The sequence below is a fragment of the Strigops habroptila genome, chromosome 9 (assembly GCF_004027225.2).
Source record: "Strigops habroptila isolate Jane chromosome 9, bStrHab1.2.pri, whole genome shotgun sequence".
Taxonomy (NCBI): domain Eukaryota; kingdom Metazoa; phylum Chordata; class Aves; order Psittaciformes; family Psittacidae; genus Strigops; species Strigops habroptila.
The window spans coordinates 23,611,794-23,638,674 of NC_044285.2; the positions used below are offsets into that span (position 1 = coordinate 23,611,794).

Sequence of the window (26,881 nt, forward strand, 5' to 3'; positions counted from 1 at the left end):
CAGTTGTGCGTCACATAGGGCTGTGCTCTCATCCACAGCATGTACCTGGAAAAAACCCTGGGGGACAGAGGGTTTGGGATGCTAGGATGTCAGCGTTCCGGGCCAGGCACAAAGGATCTTGCGAGGGAATCAAGTTGCATCACTTTCCACGGTGGGGAAGAGGAGGGCAAGAGAAGATAACTCTTAACATCAACCCCCTGGTGCCAGTTCCCATGCTCTGGAGTGCTCATGAGCGCATGAACACCAGGGATGAATTTCACCCCTTTCCTTAACTCAGTTATAACACCCCAACCATAAAGGCTGAAATCTGAGGAGGGGTATAAGAAGCATCTGGAGGTGGTGCTGAAGCATCACAAAGCCTTCTGCTTCAGGAAAACAGCCCTGGCTTAAATACACCAGGGATGCTGCAAATAATGGCACATTTCAGTGTGCCACGAGTTCAAAGTGGTTTAAAAAGGTGGATTCCTCCCCAGGTGCCTCGCCTGCCTCCATCCTTCCTCTTTCATTCTCTCCATGGTGTTTGTTTCTCACTTACAGAAGGTTTTGGTCGCAGTATCAGGACACTGGGAGAACGTGGGGGGGAACTAGTTCTCACTTTGCTGAGTGAGGTGCAAGACAGGGAGATATTTCAGTTCAGTCCTTATTTCACTCCACCCACATCTCTCCTGTGCACAAACAAACTGGAAAGAAATAGTTGAGGGAGGAGGAGATGTAAAAGAGATGTTTCAGTTAAATCAAGGCAAAAAGAATTCCTAATATTTCCAGAGTTTTCCCAGCATTCAAGGTGAAGCCAAACATTTTTTAAGGGAAGTGGAGATAGAAACAAGAGCTGCTGTTTCATGTGGCAAATCCAAAACGCTTCAGCCAGAAAATATTGAGATAAACACTTGGATATTGCAATAGATCTGCTGGAAAATCACAGTTCAAATCCGCGATGAGCTACCGACAATATGTAACAAATATTTTCACCACTAAAAATGGAGGGTTTGGTCAAAAAAGGTTGCCCAGGACTCCTCGGAGACTTACTGAGTCCTCCTGGTGATGTTCCTCGCCTGTCCGGCTTAACAGGAAGGAATTGCTCCATTGTGGTGTACCAGAGGTGAGGGACAGAAGAGGACTCGGGGTCCTCAGACCTCCATCCCAGGAAGTTTGAAGTGACTGAGGAAAAGCAGACTTCTGAGAAAGGCCCATTTTGGTTGCATTGTCAATGACTTGGAGGTCTATAGGCCTCGAAGGTCACCCTGGGAGACAAAATAATGTCATGAATGGGCTTCTTTGTGGAAAAGCCAACATTTCAATCCTACTGGGATTGGAAACAACCCAGGAAGAAGGGTTGTCCCACCTTGATTTTGCCCTTTGTGGAGTCTAGACATCCGTGTCAATGGAAAGAAAAAAAAGGGAAAACAAAGCAGTGTATTTTCCGGTGGCAGGAAAAAGCCAGCTCACCCTCCTGAGAATAGAGCCGTGCCATACGAACAGGATCTGACTCAGCGACATCTTCGAGGATGCATGTTGGTATAGAGGGCGGACCTGATACTAGAGTGGGCAGAGTGGTTCAGAGAGGAAGGGTGTCATCACAACCGCCTCTTGAGTGAGACCAGCCGAGCAGAAGCCTTGAGACATGGGCAAAGCTGGGAATGTCATTGACCACCTCCAACTTGGAGAAACACCAGGACATAGGAGCCCTGTAGGGACAGGGCCCTCTCTTCTTTGGCTTCTGCTCCTGAGATATGAAAGCCAAAGTCTACCTATAGCTTCGGATGGGACATGAGTTGGAGGAAAAGGCAGAATCAAAGCCCTGCTTAATCGGGTGGTAATCAGTCAGAGCAAAACCCTTTCATCTTGGTGCTCTTGAGGGCACAGCATCTGAAAACACGACCTGCAGTGATTTGATGTCACACTCACCTCACTGCATTCTTCCTGGTACTCCTCCCAGGTACACCAAGGGCCTGGGGTTATTAGTACAAAGCCGCCAGATAATCTGGTTTATTGCTTTTGGGGGAAATACCGAGAGCACCGAAGAAACAGCATATTTCGAAATCAGATCTTCAGCTGCTCCACAAAGCACAGCTTGGACCTGATGGCTGAACCATGGTACCTAGCCAAGAGCCAGACAACAGGTTGCCCAGAGAGGTGGTGGATGCAGCATCCCTGGAGACATTCAAGGCCAGGCTGGATGTGGTTCTGGGCAACCTGACCTAGTTGAAGATGTCCCTGCTCACTGCAGGGGGTTGGACTAGATGAGCTTTGAAGGTTCCTTCCAACTCAAACTATTCTGTGACTTTATGAACCTCTCATGGTCAAGAGCCCCTGATGTTTGTGCCAGCTGAAATGCTAAATTTACAGAAGAGCTCTGAGCTGAGCCTCAGAATAATGCAGGACAGAGAGACCTAGGTGACAGCAGCCGGGCACTTCACCAGAGCAGAAAACGACTCTGTTATCTTTTGCTGCGTTTCTCCCTTGTTGTAATTCATGGTGCACCTGAAGTTGTCTGGTTCAGAACAGCAGGAGGAATTTATCTGTACCTAGCGAATAAAATCAATTGTGGGAAAACTCTCATGGGAAAAAGCAGCCATCTGGAAATGGAGCTTCTTGAGTCATAACAAGAATTAACAGGATTAACTTCCAGCTGTGACTCCATCATATTCTTTCTTTCTGCTCCAATTAGAAAAGCATCTGATGGCTCCAAGACTTTCACCTCCTCTTTATGGCACTGTCATAGCTGGGGCTGAGGGAGGAAAGGCTTTGTGATAGCTGCACCTTTGGGCAGGGATGGTGGCTTTATCAGATCACTGCATCCCCCTGCTCCATTTCCATGGTTGCTGGTATCTCACTGCCACCGGGGCTTGGTTAATAATGGACCATGCATGTGAGGGCTTGTGTTCAGCTTGGTGGCTCCATGGTGTGTTTGTGTGTGGCCTCTAATGCAGGTGATCCTGCACCTCTGGCATTGTCAGTGTAGATGCTGAACCCAGTAGCTCTCTGTTCACACTCAGTACGCATTGGTGGGGTGTGAAGATGCACAAAGACAGGATCCAGCCCCCCACACTGGTTCTCTCTCTACTCAAGGGATCCCACAGCAGTGCTGCCTTGGGTCCCCTCAACTTCTCACCCCACATACTGGACAGGAGATGATAAGCAGAAGGTGCTGCAGAGCAACATGACCAAGGGTCGTGTTGGGGGCTGGATGGGGAGGTCTGTCCTGTACATCCAGTTCAGCGCTGCCTCCGGCCATGGTTCAGCAGCTCTAATAAATACCTCAGTTGAAAGCCCATGATGAAAGGTTCAGAAGTGTTAGTTTGTGTGAGAATCATGTTTTCTTTCCTTCCTGGAAAACCCAAAGAGAAGATCTTACTCATTTTGTTATCTCTAGATACCAAGAAAACAGGAATTTCAACAAATCCTTCTGCTCTGGCCATGAGACAGATGCCAGGGTTTAGACAGTTATCCTGAGACAGATATGTCCTTCTCTGGAGCTGTGGTACAGAGACACTGCAGTCCCTTCAGGACCATGCCCAGGTGCCCTTGAGGAACCTCCTGTTCTCCACGTTCTGCTGCAGAAGCAGAAAATCCACCTCACAAAGCAGCCTGTCTTGGCTCTGTGCAGCTCCCAGAGGAGCAGGACTTGTAGGATCGCATCCCAGACACTCTCTACCTGTGCTCCTCCATTCTCAGACCCTGTTTTTCATGGTACCCACCCAGCAGGAAGTACCATGGGCCTTTCATGAGATGTTTATTGACAAGTTTCAGTGAACAGCCAGCTCTGAATTCCTCCTCTGAAATCAGTTACAGGATCAACCTTCCTCCTTTGGTAACTGCCAATTCGCACCAAACAATCGCTCTCTATTTGCTGATCCATGTAAGCAGTTTCTCACTGTTATGGGTTCCACCGTGACGTTATGCAGCCAGTGACAACACCCTACATTAGGAGGATGTGCCCAGATTGCCTTTCACTGCACCATTCTTGAGAACCTGAAGAATGGGTAAGTCCCAGCAGCTCTGACTCTGCCCCTGACCAAGCTCACCATATCTCCTCAGTGTCCCTAACCACCTCTGGCACCCTTTCCCCTGCAGCCTTGCTAAGGTCTCTGTGCTCCCACACTAGGTTATCAGATCTTACCTGACCCAAGAGGGACCACAGACCCTGTCCTCCTTTTTACCACCTCCTACAATTGCTCCGGGCCCTCCTTGCCTGCGGCTGCCAGCAGCTTCATTCCCTTGCAAAACAAACCAAGTCCTAATTGATAACACAAGAGTCTCCTGTGGGAGGGAGAAATGGCCATAGGGGTGGAGGAGGAATAAGGAAGGAGCAGACACAGAAACTTGCTGTGGTTCCAGGTGTGAAGAGGAAGCCAAATCCAGAAGGCAGCATTGACCATGACGGCTGGGACACAGGATACAGGCTTGCTTCTCCTTGTGATGGGGTTTCCACAGACATAATTAATAGAATCATTGAATCCCAGGTCTGAAGGGACCTCAAGGATCAGCTGGTTCAACCTTTCTCAGCAAAGCATGACCTAAACTAGATGTCCCAGCACCCTGTCCAGCTGGACCTTAAAAGTGTCCAGTGCTGGGGAGTCCACCACTTCCCTGGGGAGATCATTCCAGTGATTGATTGATGGTCCAATTGATGTTTATTATGTTCTTCATCTCGGTTCCAAGCTCTAGTTGCCCCAAGGCACAGGAAAGTGTGAGCCAAAAGAAGCTAAAGGCCTTGCCCATGTCTCTTCACAGCTAAACTGGTATGAAACAGAGCAGCTTTGGGGGGTTCATAACTGAAGACCAGCTTTACACAGTGGCTGTTGGATCTTTTGAAGTTGCTTGCCTTGGCTGTGATGCTGCAGGTTTTGGTGACTTTTTTAACTTTCTGGATGTGCTTTGCCCAGAACGGCACCATTCATTCCATCTCTTGAGGAAGTGAGTCCCAGCAGGTCTCTGGCAAAAGGGTAAGAGTTGGGTTGGAGAGTGCAATGAACGCAGGATACTAGTTATTTTTCCTTCTATTCTGCACAAAATCACATTTAAACCATGCATTGATAAAATGGAAATTAGTGGAGTTATGACCTCACCACTTGTTGGAGATGCCCTTTCCTCACTCGTAAAATTATCTGAGAGAGAAAATGAAATAATCAATCAGTGAAAAAACCAAGAAGGAAGGAGCTCAGCTCCCTTCTGAGGAAGCACTAGGATGGGAAGTGGGGGCAAACTGAGGAAACCCACCCACAGGAGAGATCTAGGGACAAAGATGACGTGGTTCACGTCCTTCACCCCTAGCTCAGTTAGAAACTAAAGGAGTGGTTGTTCATTGCTGATTCCAAGTTGGAAATGAGCCTTCAGCAGTATATAGCATCTTGTAGCAGGAAACACAGCAAGAGCTGTTAAGTATTAGCAATAGCCCTAATGAAAGGACCTTGTGTTTTAAGAGCTTGAATAAAGGAACTGAAGGCTCCCACTGTTGGTCTAAGGGACGTGTGTTTCTTTCCCTCTAACCTTGCCCAAATGCTGGCAGGGGCAGTGCAGACCCAGGGAGATGGGGAATTCCCAGGGAAGAATTAAGGATACATGATCACCCAGATGTTGCTGCAGGTCCCCACCTTCTTGTGCTGGGTTTATGGGAAACAAAGACCTGTTATGGAGCTTCGACACGGTGCTGCTTATTCACATGGGGTTGGTACTGAACAGTTTTCCTTGTCATTATAACTATTCAACACCCAGTGACAAATCCTGTCTTGTATTTGTCTAAACCTGATGTACAGACCAAAATCCCAAAGGATCTCCAGAGATCTGACAGCCAATGCTAATGCTATTGGGCAAGATCTCATCACACGTGCTTGGGATTTAGAGTTGTTGTTATTGGGAATACAATGAAATTTTATCATGTCTCATCGTAGAATGAATTGAGTTGGAAGTGACCTTAAGGATCATCAAATTAAACCCTCTTGGAGGCAAATATGGGTGACTGCCTTGGGAAATCTGGACTTTTCTTTGGCATTTGTTGGGGATATCTGGTGGGCATGAGCTCCCAAGCCAGACACGTTGCCTTCAATTGGTTTAAGTTTTACACTTCCTCCACTCCCATGGTCTTGCACATGCAATTGGGTATTTCTGACCAACACACTGCAGGTTATAGAACAACAGGTTTGCTTGTCAACAGAAGAATCATGATAAATCCCAGCTAAGCCAGCAAAACTTTAATGATACTGTAAAACACTGTAATTCACAGCATTTGAACAAAAAGACTTTGTCATGATGGGGATTTACCCCAATATGTTTTGTAAAGGAAATATTCCACTCAGCAGCAATGAGACAACACAAAGCTAATTTGTTTCCTTGTTTGCGGCAGAGACACATGCTTGTTCCCAGCACGAACTGGGGGAAAATGAAAGAGATTGTGTGGTTTATTGTGTTAAATAAAAATATTTATTTCCTTTTTATCACGCTACACCTGATGCTGGAAAACAGATACAGTGCAAACACCTCTCTCCAATCACTTCTCATGAGTCATGAGAACACATGAGACAATGAGTATCAAGGTAAGAAACCCAGATATGGTGAATGGTTTCCTGTAACATCATTTGTTTCCTTGGTCATTCAGCAAACCATACAAAATCAATGCATGAGTCCTCATCTTTGGGGGACTCTAGCCCATACCCTGCCCACAGGTACAGATGGTTTATTGATTTAATTGTGCTCTACCAGTAATTCTTTGCATGTTGTCAACAGAAACCACCATTCATGGTCCTCTGTCACCTGAAGCCAAGAGGCTCCTGTAATTTTCTAGTCTCGTTCTATTTATAACGTAAATTATAGATTTGTCCATAGCTCTGAAGTTGCAAAATAGTTTCTATTTTAACCCCTGATTTCCCAATCACCACAATGCTCTCAAGTGCTTTCCTCAAGGGCTGAGACGTCCCGGTCTTGATTTACCTGCCACATAGCAGCAGTGCATGCTCAGCATGCAACGTCCTAGGAGCCCGCAGCCCTCATGGGTGACTTTTCCAACTGGCCAAAACTTGCCTTGATTTACCCAGTCTTGGTCTGTTTGGTGTGTGCACTGATCACAGCAGATGGGGAACTCCATATCCTTCCCCTGAGCTGAAATGTCCCGTGCCACCAATGTGGGGAGGGTCTAAAGCAGGCCCACAGCTGCAGAGGTGACAAGTCAAGAAGGAACTTCCTGGCTTTATTTGTACCAAGAATTTATGGCCAATATTAAAAAAAACCCCAAACTCACTTGCTTGGAGAGGTCAAGTATTTTTTCAAGTATTAAAGTATTAAAATATGAGAGAAGTCCCATGTTGTGGGACTTCACCACATCCTTAAAGTTAAGTCTCTGCTTGGTGGTGGTGGACCTCAGCGAGCGCTTAAATGTGTTTATTGAATAAGGGCTTATCATAAAATCCTAGGATGGTTTGGGTTGGAAGGGACTTTAAAGCTCATCTATTTCCAACCCCCTGCCACAGGCAGGGACACCTTCCACTAGACCAGGCTGTTTGGCTGCCATAAGGTATGTGCAGGGAGGAGAGTGTGACTTCATTCCACTTACAGATGCTGGCACAGGCAGGGAAACCGCAGGAGGTTGGGAATACCCATCTGTGCCTGAGCAGAGTGAACAGGGTCTGTTCAGCCCAGGAGCAGAGGGTACAAGTGGGTTTGCAGGGACAGAGTGCTGTGGGGTGAAGGGAAGCCTGTGTTCAGACCCAAGGAATGGCTGCCAAGGAGTTATAACCAGGAGTTTGGGGAGCTGCTTGAATGAAACAACATCTGTCTCCTGGAGCCGGAGCAAAAGCTGCTATTTATGGTGACTCCTGACTGCAAACCAAATAGCAGGCTGCACCTCGTGGAGGATCAGATGGACAACAACCCTGGTGCCAAAGCAAGCTGAGCACGGTTAAAACCGGAGTTACTGTTTACATGTTAGTAATGAAGCGTAGGAGGAATCCAGCCCCAAAAAGCTCCCAGGTTTGGCTGCTCAGGTCCCAGAGCCGTGTTGGGTGAGCAGGGAGAGAGCAAGCTCCTGCCCATGGGTGTAGGGGGGTTGTGGTTTGAGAGAGAAGCCCATGAGCAAGACAGAACGATGCTCCAAAACAATGATAAGGAAGAGAAGGGAAGGAGCTCGTCTCTTGGGTGGTGGGAGGTGGCACCATGGCTGTGCCAAGGGAACAATCTCCCTGCCCAGAGCAGGAGGGAGGAGAAGGAACAACTGTAGGGAACTGGCAGAGATCTGCCTCTTGGACACTGCCTCCAGTACAGGAAAAAACATTACAGAAACCCTCCAAATCTGTAATGCACATCTCAGTGCTTTGGAGCCAGTCTCCTGCCTTTGGGTCCTAACTCACTGTTTCCTTAGTTGGGGTTTGTCTTCATTAAGAGTGAATTTCCCTCATCCCTTACTCTCCTGGGTCTTATTGGCTTTGGGGGAGAGGAAAGTTCTGTTCTCTGCTCTTGGCAGAAACCTCCCTCCCCTCCATGCTGTGTAACACAGGTCCATGTGCTTGGGGCTTGGCCACGGACCCACATCAGCCTCTGCACGTTGTGAGGAGCTGAGTGCCCCAAGACCGGCTGGGGGCTCACCTGGGCCAAGCAGGGAATGGCTGGGGGGATGCCAGAGAATGACGGTGAATGACTTACTCGCTGTGAGCCCTCTGTTAGAATCCTGCCTTCCAATATTTATTCCTTCCTCTAGCGTTCGGCCATGGAGCTTGCAACTTCTGGAGGATGAATAGCTTGGTGGAAAATCAAATGAAACTCAAAGCCTTTATGTTCCAAAAAGAGGATTTATTTAGTGGATTTTAGCAGTTTAAAATACACAGATGTGAGTGCTGTGGAAGGGGATATACAAGCAGGTATGGGATTCACAGTTCAAGGGATTTAGGAAACAGGCACTCTGGGAATTCCTGCAGTGAGGCATCAGCTCCTGATCCTGCCGCACTCTGTGGGCAGGTCTCCCGGCGGTTTCAGGCACTTACTGGAGATAAACAATAAATTGCCACAGACGGCTCCCAGGAGAGATGCTGGGTAGGGAAGTGCTGCTGTTTCCCAAGGAGGTGAGGGCTTGATTAGGGAAGGTATGGCTTTCACAGCGCCACATCCTCCAGCGAGGCTCGGGGTGCCTCATGTCCTTCAGTGAGAGCAGACGCTGCTCCTTTGCTCAGGGAACATTTCCTTCAGTTCAGACTGCTCTGTTCTTCACTCTTTCAAATATCTGCATCACTTTGCCTGCTGGTATGCAGCCTTCTCTCACGATGGTGATGCCACCTTCCCAGAGGAAGAAAGAAGTTAGGATAATCCCCAAAGAGTCAAAGGGATAGGGGTATGAAGGAATATCTTGGACCAGTAAAGCCATCCAAGTGCTCAGGACATCCACATAATAAAGTTGTGTAGCAAGACGACCAGAAACTTTGTCATTAAGCAAAACCACCTCCTGACACTGACCCCACGCTTTGTTCAAGGGTTTAGTTTTCCACTAGTGAATCCCTCTCGAATGACAACCCACATCCAGCTAATGACACCTCAGCTTGCGCTGTTACGTCGTTGTGGATGAGGTTCATTCTGGTGGTCTGCAAGGAGCATCCACCCTTCCTTTCAGAAGCATCCGCCCTCCCACTTGAAGCATTTTTGCTGTTTTAAGGCAGGTTTTGCTTGCACAACAGTGTTTCTCCTCACTGCCTTGTTCTCTGTCAACACAGAGGTCTTCCAAGGACATCTTTTGTTTGTTCCTCTTCATCAACATGTTTGGAAATGTCCAGGCACTAGAGAACTGTTACTTTTGGAGCATGCTGTGCTGCCAGATTGATACTACTGAAAGGGCTGGAAACCTCCCAGGAAAATGCAATTGCTGACATAGAAAGGGTGGTTCTCACACTCACTTTCGTCAATCTTTGTGCAGTTGACCACAGTGGATGCCACCACCTCATCAGAGTCTCCATCACACAGGACACCCTCCAGCTTATGGCCAAGACGCCTGTAGGGAGAAAAGAAAGCAACAACACTGCACAGTACTTCATATTAGATCATGCCAAAGTTACCCTCAATGCAGGGCATAAAACAGTGGTCTATACACCACCCAAACGTGCTGGCCACCCCCCGTCAGTGGCTTGCACTGCAACAGGAGTGCTAGTGAACAGGGTACTCACGAGATGACCATGTCGTGGTGTGTGCTGTCAACCTCCCCACTGGGATTAGCAGACGTGATTGCCAAGGGCCCTGTCATGTCAATGAGGTGCACCAGGACAGTCAGGTCAGGCACTCTGATCATGATGCTGTCTTGAGTTCCCACTCTGCTGTAACCTGCTCCAACCCCTTGAAAGACAGACAGAGGATGCTGGCAGAGGCAAGACTGGCACAATACCTGGTATAGCATCAGAGGGAGACCTCCTGCTTCCTGCGCAAATGACCCTGCTCCATACTCCAAACAAAATTGTGAGTCTCTATGTATATGTTCAGAAAAGCAGCATTCCTGATCAGAAATCCATGAGAGCAGCTGTAAGTTTTGGGGACTAACTGGGTTAAAAGGAAAAGATTAATGGCTGGAGATCAGCCTAACTTTTTTCATGGACATAGGATCATAGAATCATGGAATGGTTTGGATTGGAAGGGACCTTAAAGATCATCTGGTTCTAACCCCCTGCCATAGCAGTGACACCTTCCACTGGAGTCTAACTTCTTGTGATCATTGCCTACCCTCTCACTCCCATCACACTCCTCTCCTTGTTACGCACCCTTAACTCCTCCTGTGTCTTCAGCCTGTAATATTTTCATTGATTCCCAGGAGCAGGTCTGAGTGTGAATCATACACTGCTCACAGTGTTGTGACTTTGTCCATAGGATGGGAAGCAAGAGGCGATGAGAAGGAATGCACATAGGAACCCCATCCCCCTCGGGACCTCTCATCCATCTGATGCTCCATCCAGGGTTTGCTCATTCCCAGCTAACGGTTATGGGCTTGAAGGAGGTGACCCTCCCAGGCTGATGAACCTCCCTTGCTTCAAGTCTGACTGGGTTAAAGAAATCATGCTGCTGGCTCACACTGTTCATGAGTCATTGCAGCACATTAACAGCCTCTTTAACATTCACCGAGGCATGTAATTGCTCCAGAGATGATTTCTGGGGATGAAATGAACAGAATCTCTCCCCATTGACATCCAGAAGGGTGTGTGGATTGCAGACCTACTGTGCTAAAAACGTGAAAGCAGAAAGAAGAGCTGTCCTGTTCATCTCACCTAACTTCTTCAGCCACTCTCCTTTCTTGATGATGCAGCCAATGCCACCAGGGTAAACGTTTTCCATGAATTCCCAAAGCAATGGGCTGATGGGGGGAGCAGCTGCTCGCAGCTGGTCCAGGTTTGAAATAAAGATGCAAATGGGCTTCTCTTGAGGCCTGTCCTGCAAAAAACAGGAATAGAGGAAGGGAAAAAATAGATGAAGACAGAAAGTTTGCGTTTAGAAGATAGAAGCCCACAGGAACCCTGGTTTGTGTGCTTCCCAGGGACCAGGAGCTCCAAGGAGGCAAGATGCTATCTCTACACCAAATGCTGAGCACAGGAGGGGACTGCATGCTGTGACTGATGCCACAGCTCAGATCTACATGCGAAAATAGAAGAGCAGTGGTCTGCTTTTGGGATCTTGGCATGATGCATCCAAATCCTCTGCTGTAGACACAACCAATGCAGGGTCACTGATGGTCTGCTCTTTATCAGTGCTTTTAACACCTTATACACCAGGGCCCTTATTCTCTTCTGACTTACACTGGTATAAATCAGGGTCAAACCCACCAATACACAACAGGATAATGGAAGGGAGACCCTAACCCCTGCAAACCAACACTTACATGACCACTTCGTCAGTGCTGTGAAATAAGCTTCCTGTAAAATGAACAGTGATATGGAGAGAACATAAAAAGAGCTCACAAAGCAGTGTCCTTTCAGTCCTCAACTGACATCAGTTTCAGCAGGGCCAAATGACTAAGGAACTGAGCATGTATTTACATTCTGTTTATATTATCTCATCGAGAGGGAAGGTTAGCATTGGCACCAAAGCAGGACAGAAAAGACTGCCTTTGTTGCTGATGTTCACACTAAGTGCCAGCTGAGATAGTCTGTTATGCTTATTTCTCCAGGCTAGCCAGGAAATTGCCTCATGGAGAATAGACAGGGCCAGGCTGCAAAAGTTGTATTGAAGCTGCAAAGTTTGGGTCTGATTCCAGCACTGAATGTCTCCAAAAGTCTGGGGGAATTTAGAGCTGGGATTCTGATTCAGCACTTCGCAAGACAGAGAGGACAAATAGAGGTTTGGACCCACTGGTGACAAGCACCAGGGTGGTTCCAGTTTGGGTTTGTGCTTTGCCCCCCAGTGAAGCAGGATGTAAATGTCTAATCCCCAGTGTCCCACACCCAGAGCAGAGGGTGTTCCACACCAGGTTGCTCAGCTCAGGAAATGGTCCCTGACTTTTTGGTTTGGCTGCTCATAAACTCCATCCACGGTCAAATTCTGAGGCTTAGGACAACTTGAAACAAGGGGCTCCCATTTCTGCTCCTGTACATGACTCATCTACAGGACATAAGCAGAATCCAAGTAACAAGACGACAGCCTTGTATTCACACCTTGATTCTGTAGACCTTCTCGATGGCTTGAGGGTGTTTGCAGGAGGCTGCCAAAGCATACACAGTGTCTGTTGGTACCCCACATACCGCCCCTGTGTTCAGCAAGTCAGCAATGGTCCTCAAGCCACTTGTACAGTGGGACCTGGGGCAGACGCAGGGTGGAGGATCCTTGGCGTCCTTCTTAGAGCTCTCAACCTGGCAACAAATCCATTATGGTGAGAATAAGGAAAGATATGAGGCACAGAGTAGGATACAGTCCACCCAAAAGCTGATACCTCACTGTGCCATGCTTCCTTGATAGCCAAAAGGCGTAGGCAACACTTCTAAGAATGTTTCACCTCAAAGAGGTGAGATGAATTACAAGGCAGAAGTGATCACTTCTGTCCCAGTAATAAAGTCAAAGAGACTAGCTCAGGTGCGGATTCAGAGGAAGGGAAATTCCATGGAAATCTGAACTGCCCTGGGTAAGACTGAAGACCCCAGGTTATCCCTCCTGACCAGGGAAGCTACACCATCATGCAAAAGTGTCTTACTCTGAACAGTGGAGTTCCCATCATCATGAGATCTTTCCCAAACATGCTATTTGCAAGTGATGCTGTTGCTCCGTAGAAGCAGATGATGCTGAAGATGCTCAGCATCACAACTGGGAAAGAAAAAGAGAGAGTCAAAGGCAGGAAGGGTGATGGCCAAGTTTTATTTTCTTCCATATCTCATCACTTCCCAGCATTGCAAACTTACTTCAGTCTTTCCTGTCATGCACCATTTGCAGTCTACTTGTGGGTCTAAAATGCCAAGGCACTTCCAGCCTTGCTTACCTGTGCATCTTTTGCCATATGGTTTTGGGGTTTTGTCCTGGTAGAAAAGCTTCTACAAAGCATCTTGCTAAAGCACTTTACATCATTACAAATAAAACTGTCACTTGCAGCAAAGCCAAAGTTTCAACAGAACTACAGCCATTCACACCGGTGGCACATTTAGCTCATCCCAAGTCTTAGCTCACTGCACAGCTACTAGCAAGAAAGGCTCTACAGAACCTCAGGAGGTTGCCTTCATCCAGCACCATCAGCCACATTAGGAAGCTCAAGGACCTGGGGATGATACGAGGAAAGGTTTCCTCCTCCAATCATGGAGCTGAGAGGCCAGTCTTGTAGGGAAAGATGACACACTCTCCCACTTGTGTTTTTCCATATTGAGTTTGTGCAGAACATTGCTCCCCAACCAGGCACCCACTCACTGCACTCTATGGGTGGAGGTTTGATGACCAAGTTCACCTAAAACTCACTTTCAAATGGCAAAGGGAGTTTCTCCAATGTAAAGAGCAGAAAACAAATGGTCAAGAGCTCCATTGCAAGGGTCATGCAGAGAAGCACCACCTTAAAAGTAGAAGCTGTGAAAAGAAATGGAAACAAGAGGGAACCACATCAGAGAATGGCCCATAAAAATGTATGTGAAACAGCAGAAGAGTTCCTAAATCAACTTCATCTTATCTGATTAAACTGAGCAGTCTGTGGCCTGACTTCCCCGTTCATGGAGGAAGAGAGGCTTGGCTATGGCTTGCTCAGCCCTCAGCTTTTAAGAGACAAGCTGCCAAACCCTTAACTTGCCAGTACACTGTGCTCACATGGAAAACACTTCCTGGGCAGCCAAGACTCTGATTTACAGCAGCTGGACCATGGATCAACGCCAGGGGCCCAGTCCATCTAACACTTTCACCTCATTTGAACCGTTTATTTTCTTTGAAATGTTCTTCCGTTCCCTTATGACTGGCTCTTCTAAGCCCAAGTCAGCTTCTGTTACTGGCTGTGGGCAAAACATTTCAGTTCTTGCTTAATCGGCGTGACAGAGAGAGCTGAGACTCCTGTGCATCTCCACAACAGAACAACCACAGATGGGATTAACTCTCTGACCCCAATTACCCTTCAACAACCAACCACACATAGCTCTCAGACTTACCTAGAACAATTAGAAAAGCATTGAGCACCAAAAAGGCAACAGAACCTGCAGTGAATCCTTCGCTGTTCCCCACACTGATGCTCACCAAGTGGCCTGAAATAGGACCAGCAGGTTAGGTTGTGAGCAAACCATCAAGTGCAGTGTAACAGAAGAATGACGTATCTGCAGTTGGAATGACCACAACTCAAACCAGTTGATGATGGCCACTATAAAGAAAATCATTCACATCCAAACCCATTGCTTCTGAAATGCAAAACATTTTAGGTATTAACCGACGCTTATCCAGAAAAGGTGATGATTTTACCTCCAGCTTGCAATAAACAGGGTCTGGCTAAAAATTTTAACAGTTTCTTGCTATTACCTCTTAAGCAATAGCTTTAACTTTCCCCACAGGTGCTCATTTTAATAGGACTCGGCATGGAGGCTCTATGAACATGCTGCCCACCTGGAGCCAAATAAGGCTTTTTAAAGCCCAGGCTCAGCATTCTGAGCTCTTCTTTCATGGCTATGACCAACTAAGATGAGTTGCTCCAGGCTTCTGAAGGATAAATCCAGAACCTGGAGCCTGCTACTGACTGAAAAGCATCCCTGAGCTGTTATTCTGAGATAACAGTGCAGAAACAGCCTGAGTGTTGTCTCACAATAGTTTAGCAGGAACATTTTGACCTGTGTCGGGGTTGAAGACACAGCTTGGACTCTTGTAGCTGTGAGAGTACCAAGTGACGGCAGCAATGGCAATTGATTACGTGAGTAGATGCTGAGGTTTTTGGTCATTACCTTTTTACAAGGAGCAATGCTGGTAAACCTGGTGTCACTGAATCTCCTGGGAGAAGGAATTATGTCAAAGAAACGAATCTGGAATTTCCTAAAAGCATCCCTTTTTTGAGTAAGCGAAGTAATAATCCTGACCTTGCATTACCTGCAAACCGAAGCCAGGTCCATGCTCCCCAGAAGGCAGCGTAGCAGAATGGAAGAACACAACCAAACCTTTTCCCTCTTTGAACCTGGATCCTGCAGATGTAGAGCTGCATTATGACTCCTGGGATGAGCACGGAGGGTATGGATAGTTGTTGTCTGCTGGGGTCACTGAAGCTACCCTGGATGGCAGAGACTGCAGCCAGGCCATTGCAGATATAGAACAAAGCATCTGGCACTTCAGCATTGGTGCCACTTGGGAAGTTCTTGGATCTTGTGAGGCAGGCTTTGGCAGCCATCAGCGTGGTTTGAAGAGCTGAGCTGGACATAGCCTGCATGCCAACTGGAATCAAGACCTTCTCCCCGATGGAGTTGATAAGGGTGGCAAAAGTGGCATACAGCGAGAGGGCAGTGCAAAGGCTGCAGGCAGCCCCCAGGAACAGGTAAGCACCTGGCATTGGGATCTGATGGATGGAGGCAGCTGTGAGGACGATGAATGAGGCATTTTGCAGCATCTCCAGGGTATCTTTGTGGGTTGACATCAGAAACAGCATGCAGGCAATGGCCAGGAAGAACCACCCTCCAAACATTCCCAGCCTGCTTTCCTGAGCCTTGGACAGCCCGAGGAAGATGGTGACTATAAACTCTTCCCAAGACATCACCAGCCAGTAGAGGCTGTGGACACTAAGTTTGGTTGTGTAGTAGACATCACCTCTCAGATAGCTGTAGAAGCTGGACAGCAGCTGGCAGCTGGAGATGATGGATATCCACGCTGCTCCCACACAGAAGGTCTTCATGTACCCAAAGAAGTAAAAGGCAAATATAAAGGCAGAGACAGTGTCGCAGATGTTGCCTAGGGCCATGGGCTCAGCATACTTTGTATTCTTCTTCTTTTCTTCCCCAATGGCCTTGGAAGAGCTCCTCTGTGCTGACCCCAGTAGCAAGACATTGAAGAGAGGATGCCCAAAGCCTGGAAGGACGTACCGTTGTGTGATGCCCTTCAACAGGAGAGCCACAGCTCCGTACAAGCCGCAGATGACAATGACAAGCTCAATGACAGCAGACACTACCAGGGCCCACTGGCCAAACAGTGCAACTGCTTCAAAGACCAGGGCGAGTGCGATGGCCCCGAATATGAAGGGCATGATGTAGTTCACTGTGGCTGAGCAGAAGGAGAGGATAAAGGAAATGGAAATGTAGGCCACCAGCCCAGCCACCGCGCTTTGGCTGGCAGAGAGCTGGGCCATGTCAGTGGGCAGGATGTGGCTGGCATTCTCCAAGGGCAGTGTTATGTTCTGCAGGGAGGTGTAAGCGGCTGCAATGATGCGTGTAACCCCATAGCTACTCCACAGAGCAGAGAAAGTGAAAAAGGCTGCGCCTCCAAGGTGGTCATACTTCCGGAAGGTGAGAAATCCTGCCAGGAGCTGGACAAAGCCTCCAGTCAGGATGAGGTGCACACCTGAGAGACACAATGAAAAGGTCAGGTAGGAAGAGTGAATTAGAGGTTAGAATAAGAGAGAGCTAAACTGTTGAGGTGAATCCAGAAGAGGCCATTAAGATGCTCTGAGAGCTGGAGCACCTCTGCTGTGGAGACATGCTGAGATCTGGGGTTGTTCAGCCTGGAGAAGGGAAGGCTCCTTAAGAGGAGACCTTAGAGCAGCTCCAGTGCCTAAATGGGCTACAAGAAACCTGGAGAGAGAGGCTTTGGACAAGGGCCTGTAGGGACAGGACAAGGGGGAATGGTTTTAACCTGCCAGAGGGGAGATTGAGATGAGCACTTAGGCAGAAGTTCTTCCCTGTGAGGGTGCTGAGGCACTGGCACAGCGTGCCCAGAGGAGCTGTGGCTGCCCCATCCCTGGCAGTGTTCAAGGCCAGGTTGGACACAGGGGCTTGGAGCAAACCTGCTCTAGTGAACGGTGTCACTGGCCACGGCAGGGGGTTGGAACTGGATGAGCTCCAAGGTCCCTTCAACCCAAACCAGGCTGGGATTCTATGAATCAATTTAATATGCAATGTGTATGTAGGTGTGTGTGTAGAGGGAGTGAAACTGGGTCTTTCTGCTAATATACACAACATCTACAGTCCAATACTACTTTGAAGTAGTCCCAGGCCAAGTTCACCTCTGAGCAGCATCACCCACCTGCGAGGATGTCCTCTGCTCCCTGCGGCCTGATGCCGGTGTGCACCACGGTGAGGTTCTGCAGGCAGAGGAGGAAGGCGCTGACCACATTCGCCAGGAGCCCCAGCACCGCCGGCTCACTGTAGAAGACGGCGGCGAAACCCGCGGTGCTCGCCATGGCCCTTGCAGACACAACAGGAGCGCCGGTGGTCACCCCAGCACCTCACCATCCCCGGCGTCTAGACCAGCGCTGCCTCGGTACGGGCACTCGGCCAACCTTCAGAGCCGTGCCCCTACTCCAAGCAGGGAAGAACTGGTGACAGGCTCAGGTGTTTCCATCGTGCCTCCCCACTCGTTGCTCCACACAAAGGCTCGATTCAAAGCAGAACTTTAGGTGTCTACTTTCCGGAGTCCTATCCAGAAAAAACACACACAACCTATTTAGGCTACAAGGATTTCTGGCAAAAACATGTTTAGGTGCCCCAAAGAGCTGCAGGTGTTGGTGATGGTTCCTGTCCCCTCTCCTCCAAGCTGCTGGAGATGAAGAGCAATGAATAGCCTAACACAAACGAACAAACATTCAGACGAAACCCACAAGGTATTTTTGAGCCGTTCCAGGACGTTTCTTATCCACTGTTACAGACAAACAGGCAGGCGCGACGCACGCATACACAGTCTCCCTTCCAGATGGAATTTTCCAGCTCCATCCCTTTCTTGAAACCCCAGTGACTAAATAGTCTATTTTCAAACCCTTCATATTTCTACCATTAACTCGTCTATTTGCAGGCAGCCCCCACATTTCCATTCCTCTGCACTCCTGGGTACCATGAGCTGGAGTTTTCTCTCTGGAGGTTTTTGTTAGGAAACAAAGATGAAAATAAAACAGCAATGTTCTTGTTATTTTGTTATTTTTAGCACACCAAATGACCTAAAGGAGCTGGAAAAGGAGAGAGTGATGTATTCTGTTCTCAGCCATTCCAAAAAGCCTTTTGGAAAGCAAGAGAAGCATGCAGCACTACTACTGACATGGGAAGTGAAGAGTGGAGCAGCACCACCCAGAGAAGAGTCAGTTTTGTGAATATTAATCAACCCAAATCCCAATGTTTGCTCTTAATCACACAGTATTCATCAGCAGATGTATAGTTTGCAAACATCATAGACCTCTGGACTCTTTTGTTCTACTAAACCCCCATGTTTTCCTTCTCTCCATTTATTCTAAAGGATGTGATTTTCACCAAAATGAGGAATGAAGGATAAATTGACTCCTAATAGCTCTGAACTGATTCAGTGACTTAAACTTCATGAAATGTGGAAATGGCAAAATTATCAAGTGAACTTTGGGGGCAATTCATTAATACCATTATTTGGTTGTGCTAGAGGTTAGATTTTTTTGGTTCAGAGAGAGAGATATGCACTAAACCACAGTTCTGTTGGAAGAACAATCATCTCTATAAAGTACTGAGCTGAAGAAGGCCCTAAGGATGCACCTTAGGATGAGCTGAGCAGTACCTGTGCTGTCCATGATATCGTCATGCCAAATGGCATTCAGATATAAAGAAGCCATTTGGTTTACATGGTTATACTTGGAGGCGGGCCACGATGTTAAGTTCCTCCAGATGTTTTGCTCTAAAATAGCTCAGACAGTGGCTTTCTAGGTATGCTGCAACAAGCCCCTGTTTTGAGTCAGTCTCTGGAGGAGGAGGAGATGGGTTTCTGGAGGAAGATGGGCTGGCCAGGTGACTACCTGGCTTGCAGAAGTGCTTTTCAATTTGCCAAGGCTCATGTTGGCAGTTCCTGCATAACTAGTGGTTTTAGAGCCTGCAACATACAGCTTGGTTCTGTGAAGGATGTAGAGACACAACTCATACGGATGTTTCTCTCTTCTTGCAGTGCAACCCTTCATAGGACATCTGAGAATATGCCATATCATGCTACAGAGGTGTAAAGGGAAAGGATGTGAGAGGATTTAGAGCAAGATATGGAAAAGGAGGAGGATGAAGGAGCTTCCCTTGGGAGGAGGAGGGCTTGGGGTTGGAACTGCTGCAGACCTACCCACAGCATCCCCCCATGCTCTGCAAACACAGACTCTGCATTGCTTCCCCCTCTATTTCATGAGGACACATCCAATAATGAATTCCCCCCTCTTGTTTTCTCAGGCACAGCAGCATTAGTGATGCTGTGGGCTTCAGCAATAAATGAGGCTTCTGCATGGAAACAGAGGTATTATCTGTTCAAAGCCTTGTTTGTCCATAGGATTGCTCATTGATGCTGTCGCTATCTGTTTTGCCACACGCATTACTGAAAACCAAGCGTGATGCCTCTCTGCCCCATGAAATACAGCAAGGAGGCATCTCCACCAAGCCTTTCCTTTGCCCTCAAGCTTGCAAGCTGGGTGTCCTCAGCTGGGACTGATGCAAAGCAGATCTTTGAGTATTCTGCAGGCAATGCAGGGCAGTGTAGAGGCAGAGGAGGAAAGGGGAGGTCTCTTTCTACCATGTGGAGCTAGCAGCTCTCTGCAGATATGGGGTACCAGCCAGCACAGCCACTGTCCAGGAAACCACAAGGATGGAGATGTCCCCCCACTGAGGAGGCACCTGGAGAGCTGGGGCACCGCCAGGCCTGGCAGACCTGGTTCTACTGGATGATGGGGCAGCCCAGGGTGATCCTTCCTTTGCACAAATCCCTCGTGCAGCAAGGACAAAGCCAAAGCCATCCCTTTCCTCACCCAACCTCCTCCTTTTTCCTGCTTGCCCCTGACATTCATCAGCCTGGGATTTGCAGAAATGGCTTGTGAGATCCTCCCTCCATCCTGGCTCTTGTCCCCGCAGCATGAGCCATGCCCATGTGGGCTGCTCGCTGCAGCCTCTGATCAACTTTTTCTTGCCTTTCTTTCAATAACTCTCTTTCCAGAAGAGGTCATACCCCTCTGCACCTCTTTTCCACCTCACTGCTGTACCTGGGCTTTGCAGACACCTCTGTGTGCATCTGCTTTGCACTGGCATCTGTGCTTCACCTTGACTCATAGTAATGGGAATATGTTGGTATGTGGACTTAGTCTCCACAAGGGGTTGGAGCCAGGCTTAGCATGCCGTGGAACACATACCAATATGTTACATTTATCAGACTCTTATTCCCAGGTGGCATTTTACTATTAGTTTTCCATCCCACCTTATTAATGATAACAACTGTTTACACAGCTCAGAGGAAACACTGCATCTCTCCAGACAAGCATGTCAAGAGAATGAAATGAAATTCTTTCTGGCTAAGCACACAGCAAGATTAACAGTGCACAACAATGCCATGCAGCTGGGTTAAATATCCCAACCCTGACTCTTCTCTGGTGAAAACCAGCACCAGCTTGCCTGAGGTGCATTGCTTCATCCACAGTGATCTAGGATCTGCCTGGTATTTAGTAGAAGATTCAGGCTGGTTTTAAATGCAAGGTGTATCACACCAGGCTGCTATTCTGTACAAAAGAACCTGCAGCATGTTGAATGTCCCCAGGTTTCACTCTTGGACCAAGCAAAGAGCCATGGCATCCCCCCAAAGTCCAAACATTCATTTAGGAATGAAAAGTCCCAACATCTCCTGGCAGCTGCAGCATCCACCTCTGCACTAACCCTTCAGTGAACCCACAGCCTGTGGCAGGCAGAATCACAGAGCTGAGTATTTAGAAGGAGGAGAGCTATGAAAAGATTCAGCCAAATGACAAAACACTGAATGTATTCAAGAAAAGCACCAAAGAAAACCACCAATGCTACGCTTCTCCCTCTGCAGCTTGGATTACCTGGTTTGGTGACACTTCAGCTCAATGGGAGGATGCTCTTGTCCCTCTCATTTCCTGGTCAGTACCAGTTTTATAGTCCTCCTCTGTAGGAGGAGCTTGGGGCCAGTTGCTTCACACACTGGCACCTGTAGCATTTGGAGACAGGAATTTCCTTGAACTTTGTCAGTTATTGTCCTAAATCTTTTTTTATTTCCTGAAACCAGGGGGGGTTTCCCTCATGTTCAGCAGAGGAAAACCACCCCTCCTCATCTGTTCCCCCCACCCTCTCAGTCCCCAGAGGCTGATGTCATCACACTTGAAATTCAGTTGCAAAAAAACAAAAAGCAAATTGCCTTTCAGAAGCATATATAAACCCTGACACCAAAGCACCTTTCAGACAGACACCTCTCCCATCCCTCGAATAGCGCAGCGCAGAGCTGGGCACTGAGCAGTGGTAACAGCCACCAGCATGGTCTACTTAACCTTACAGGTAACTACTATTTCATGTACAAAACCTATCCATCTCTGATCTCTCCTTCTTCACTTTAAAGAGGCAAAGTCATTTTTCGGGCAGTTCCTCAACTGGTCAAAATTGTCGTGACATGAAGTGGGAACCTGCTCCAATACTAACAAAATAAGAAGGTTTTCACAGACACTCTATTTACAGTTTCTAACCTGTTCCTTTCATACCTGTTCCTTTTTATGTGTCCCACACGGGTTTTGTACGGTGCCATGGCAGGGGGGTTGTTGTTGTTGGGACGTGTTGTGTGGTTTTTTACTCGCCGTGTCCACCCTGAGCCGGTGCTGCTTGTAGCCGGAACGGGATTTCATGGTAGGTCTGCAAAGGCTGTGCTGCCCCTTCTACTGTACTGCTTTATTTCCCTGGCTATTCTTGGCATCCCTGCTGGACTGAGCATTGGAAAATGTTTTTTTCCTTTAAATATGTAGCCAGTTTTATCCGTCTGTTTGATCTGTGCATGTCTCACAGTGCCATGTTAGAGGCACAACCAGAGTCAAGCGGCTCTGAAGGAGTTCAAGCAGCTTTGGTGACAAATGCTTTTTCTCTGTCTCTACCCTAGAAATCCCAGAAGTTCTTGGCAAGCTCCCGGCAAGTTCACAAAACTGCTGCTCACGGTTTGTACCTCTCTGCACAACAGCATTCCCTGTCCTTTTTTAAAGAGCATCCAAAATAACCATGTTATTACTTTAAAAAAGAAAGGTTCTGGGCTGCGCGCACTGAGATAAACCACTCAAATCCTTGGAAGACAAACGTGTTTGGGGGGTCTTGGTGTGATTATTGCCCTTGGTTGCTAAAGAACAAGGAGAAAAGTAACAAATGATAAAAATGTTGATTGCTAATCCAGGAACTTTAACTGATTTAGAACCAGACTTTCCAAATTCTTACTCTTTGACCATAAAGGTGAGATATTGAAGTTGGAGCTGTCGTCGGCTTGCTCAGATCCTTAACTCCCCTGTCTGTCACCACTCCTTTATTACATCTGATCTTGCTATTAGCACTGCTTGAAGGGATTCAGGGGTCATTCTCTGCATCTCACAGCATAAGAGTTTCTGCACAGCTACAGCTTCTCACTTCAGGCAAATTAAGCATGACTTTGCTGTGTAGCCACTTGGTCTATTATAAGTTTGTCTATTAAGTGATTTTAAAATGTGTTATTAATACAATAAATGCAATGAATGCTGCTTAATCAACACTTGAGAAAAGAGGATTAGTAATAATCCACACAGATCTATTTGGTCTTGGATGGAGTATTTTGGGGTTTAGTTAAGTTCTGCAGCACCATCACCATACTTGGACAGAAACACTGGAGTCATGAAATGCTTTTAATGGAAGGGTTAAAAAATATCTCTGCCTACTGAAGTGACAAACAGCATTTGATAACAGGAAGGAAGCAATCCAGATTTTATGGCCATGGTGTGATTCGAGTGGATTTTCCTCCAGCCTCTCCAGTCTAGTTTGTTCCTTCTCCTTGAGGGCAGCGGTTTGTGGGACACTAAAGATGCTCTGGGTACACAGAGAGGACACAGATTTCTGCCAGCAGAAGCTTTTCCAAACTGCTGAGTGTTACAGATTCCTATAGCAACGTATTTCATAGAGCCACTTCAAGGGGGGAATGTTATCCCTGTGAGTCACAGCCATGATGACATTCTCAGCTGTGTTTACAAATGGATTTTAGGCTCTGAGGCTCTAGGTGAGTCCAAATACACTTGCAAGCAAACTGTGAGTCAGTAGGCATGACATTTAAGGATGAATACAAGCTACTGAAATTAGGGAATGGTCATTTTTTTCAATTGGGATGTTTTCTGTTTGAAAAATAAAGCGTCATCATCTGCTAATTCTCATGAGGTTTCCTGTAAGATGCTGAAGCAAAGTGTTTTTACTTGGTTGCTTCACTCATCCTCACTTTTTCATGCCAGTAGTTTCATTTGGATATTAATGCCAGCTTTGATCTCTATGCATGTGTGTGTGTACCCCCCATATATGTGGATTTGCAATCATGCATGTGCTAGCTATATTGAATTTTATCATTTTCCTGCTCTCATCTGCACTCTCAAAATTATATTATAAATTATAATGAATCATAAGAATTATAAATCTATGAATTATAAATTCATCAAAATAATTTGTCACTGAAATTAAAAAGTACAACGGACCCAAATTGGATATTTTCCATTGAGTTTTACCACCACCAAAGATTCAGAAATGGTGACTTCCAAACCCAAAGGTGTCAGGAGCTTGTGCTGTCTGCCCAGCTCTGCCTTACAGGTCATAAACACAGGCACCAACTTTGCCTTGGGAAGCTTGATATGTTGCTTCTTGTCTATCAGCAAAGATGTTCCCAGAGACAGGGAAAACTTTCCTTCAAACATCAAGCTCAGGAGATGTTCTGTTTAATCCCCATCTGAAGCATAGGCTGGATCCTCTGATATGCTGAGCTCAACTATGAAGGAGCACAAAAGGATTTTTTTTTAAGCACTAGCATCCTTTTGAGTGCATAGGGCTTAAGAGCTTTGCTGGCTGAGTCAAGACACCTCAGTGACTTGTAGTACCCAACTTCTGGATAAATCCAGGCTTTGGGTCTAGTCCTACTTGCCAAAACATAATGGAAACTACAGGAAGTTTCATTTTCACTCCTACCAGGGCACCACTGGTAATGTAGCAGGGCTCCTGCTCTGCCTGTTCTCCAGATAAAGGGACATAATTTGTATTGACTACATGTGAGCCATCAGCACGTGGCCCACACGTGTCTTTACCCCCTCCTCTCTCTCTTGGTGTTGCAGTGGTGGCCAGGAGTGCTCCAGAGGAGACAGTGACGAGCAGCTTTGCCTCCTTCATCCATGCAGTTCAACCCGAGCACTTGTCCAAGACTGTCCGTCACAGAAGCAAGAGGATGATCCTCGACAGCATCGGGGTTGGCCTCGTGGGCAGCACGACACACGTGTTTGACATCGCTCTGCAATACTGTCGGGTAGGAATGACCCCATATCCCCATGTAGTTAATGTAGTCCTGACACCACCATCACATCCAAGTCTTTATTTCATGGCTGGCATAGGACTTCTGCCTTGCAGTAGAGGGATGTTCTGGCATCACACAGTCACTGTGTCATTCAAGGGCCTCACCTGAACCTCCCTCCCTTTCACAGGAGCTGTACTCTTCAGTTGCTGTGAGCTCTGTCTATGGCAAGGCAGGAGTAAAGCTCTCCCCCACGCTGGCTGCATTCACCAACGGAGTTGCGGTAAGGCGGGCTCTTCAGGAGCAGCTCTGCTCCATGGTGCCTTCAGAGACACTGGTTAGGATGACAGGAAGCAGTGGGTTGGAACTGGATGAGCTTTAAGATCCCCTCAAAACCACTCTATGATTCTATGGGAAATACTAGGTGACTGGGTGGATGCTGTTACAGATGCAGCCTCACAATATCAGCAAGGACCTGTAGCCCCACACCAGCATCTCCTTATCTTCGTTTCTCTGGCAGACTCACTCCATGGACTTTGATGATACCTGGCACCCTGCTACTCACCCATCAGGGGCTGTGCTGCCAGCTCTTCTGGCAGCTTCCCAAATGCTACCTCCAAGCACCAAACCCAATGGCATGGATTTCCTGCTGGCATTTAATGTGGGTCTGGAAGTGCAAGGAAGGCTCATGCATTTCTCCACTGAGGCTCATAACATTCCAAAAAGGTAAACCTCCTTTTCTTCACCAAGCAAGAGAATTGGTGAGTCTGTTAACAGGGCTACTTAGGGATTCAAAATGTTAGTTTAAGACCAGTTGAACTCAGGATCAGGGTAAGGATGTGGGAGCCAAATGCCAGTTCTCCCAGAGCTGATGAGACATCACATATTCATTTGGTGACCTCCAGTGATCTTCCTTCAAAATAAACCGTCACTTCCAATGAAGTTTCAAGAAGACATTTAGGTTTTAGATGGCCAAATTTTGAGTTTGGTGAATCCCACCTGCACCAGAGCCATGAAGGTGACTGGCAGTTCATTCCAGTCCCATAGGCAGGTCTGGTGGATGAGGTTCTTGGGTGCTCCCTGTGCCAAGCAGGCAGGGATGCTCATATCTGCAATTTCCCCCCATATCTGCAGGTTCCACCCTCCCTCAGTGGTCGGTACCATGGGCAGTGCTGCAGCCACAGCGAAACTGCTGTCTCTCAGCACAGCCCAGTGCGCACACGCCTTGGGCATTGCTGCATCCCTTGCAGGGGCACCCATGGCCAACGCTGCCACCCAAGCGAAGCCATTGCACATTGGAAATGCCACCCGCCTGGGCTTCGAAGCAGCTCTGCTGGCTGCCAGAGGGATGGAGGCCAACCCCTTGATTCTGGATGATATCCCTGGTTGCTCTGGATTCAGTGCTTTCTACAGAGTCTATCAACCAAAACCACTCTCCACACCAAGTGACCACCATGAGTTCCTCTTGGAGAAGCAGGATATTGCTTTCAAGCGATTCCCAGCCCACCTGGGGATGCACTGGGTGGTGGATGCTGCCTTGTCTGTCCGGAACCTCTTCATCAACTACGCAGGGTCCTTCTCTCCCTCTTTGATCCGCACCATTGTGCTGAAGATCCCAGTGTCAAAATACATCAATCGGCCTTTCCCCAGCTCTGAACACCAGGCTAGGCACTCCTTCCAGTTCAATGCCTGTACTGCCCTGTTGGACGGGGAAGTGGGCCTGAGCTCCTTCACAGAAAGCAGCATCCAGCGGCAGGAGCTGAGGGAGCTGCTGGACAAAGTGGTGGTGGAGCACCCTGAAGATAACGTGGCCAACTTTGACAAGATGTACGGAGAGGTGGCACTGCTCCTGCACAGTGGGGACTTCCTCACAGGCAAATGTGACACTTTCTACGGGCACTGGAGGAAGCCTCTGAGCAAAGAATCACTCCTGAAGAAGTTTCGCTCCAACGCCTCTCACGTGCTTCCAGAAGATAAGATAGATACCATCATCACTATGGTGGATAACCTGGAGAACCTCTCAGACAGTTCCCAGTTGGCCTGCAGCCTGTGA

The 26,881-nt window shown here is 47.7% G+C and overlaps 1 protein-coding gene across 1 annotated transcript; it reads left to right on the top strand.

Annotated features, from left to right (window-relative positions):
* The first annotated feature begins 17,765 nt into the window (after nt 1-17,765).
* On the top strand, nt 17,766-26,881 carry LOC115613073 (cis-aconitate decarboxylase-like). The gene is made up of 5 exons (XM_030498111.1): nt 17,766-17,847; nt 24,656-24,843; nt 25,019-25,111; nt 25,349-25,554; nt 25,963-26,881. Exons 1-5 carry the CDS (start codon nt 17,766-17,768, stop codon nt 26,879-26,881), a joined length of 1,488 nt encoding a protein of 495 aa, XP_030353971.1.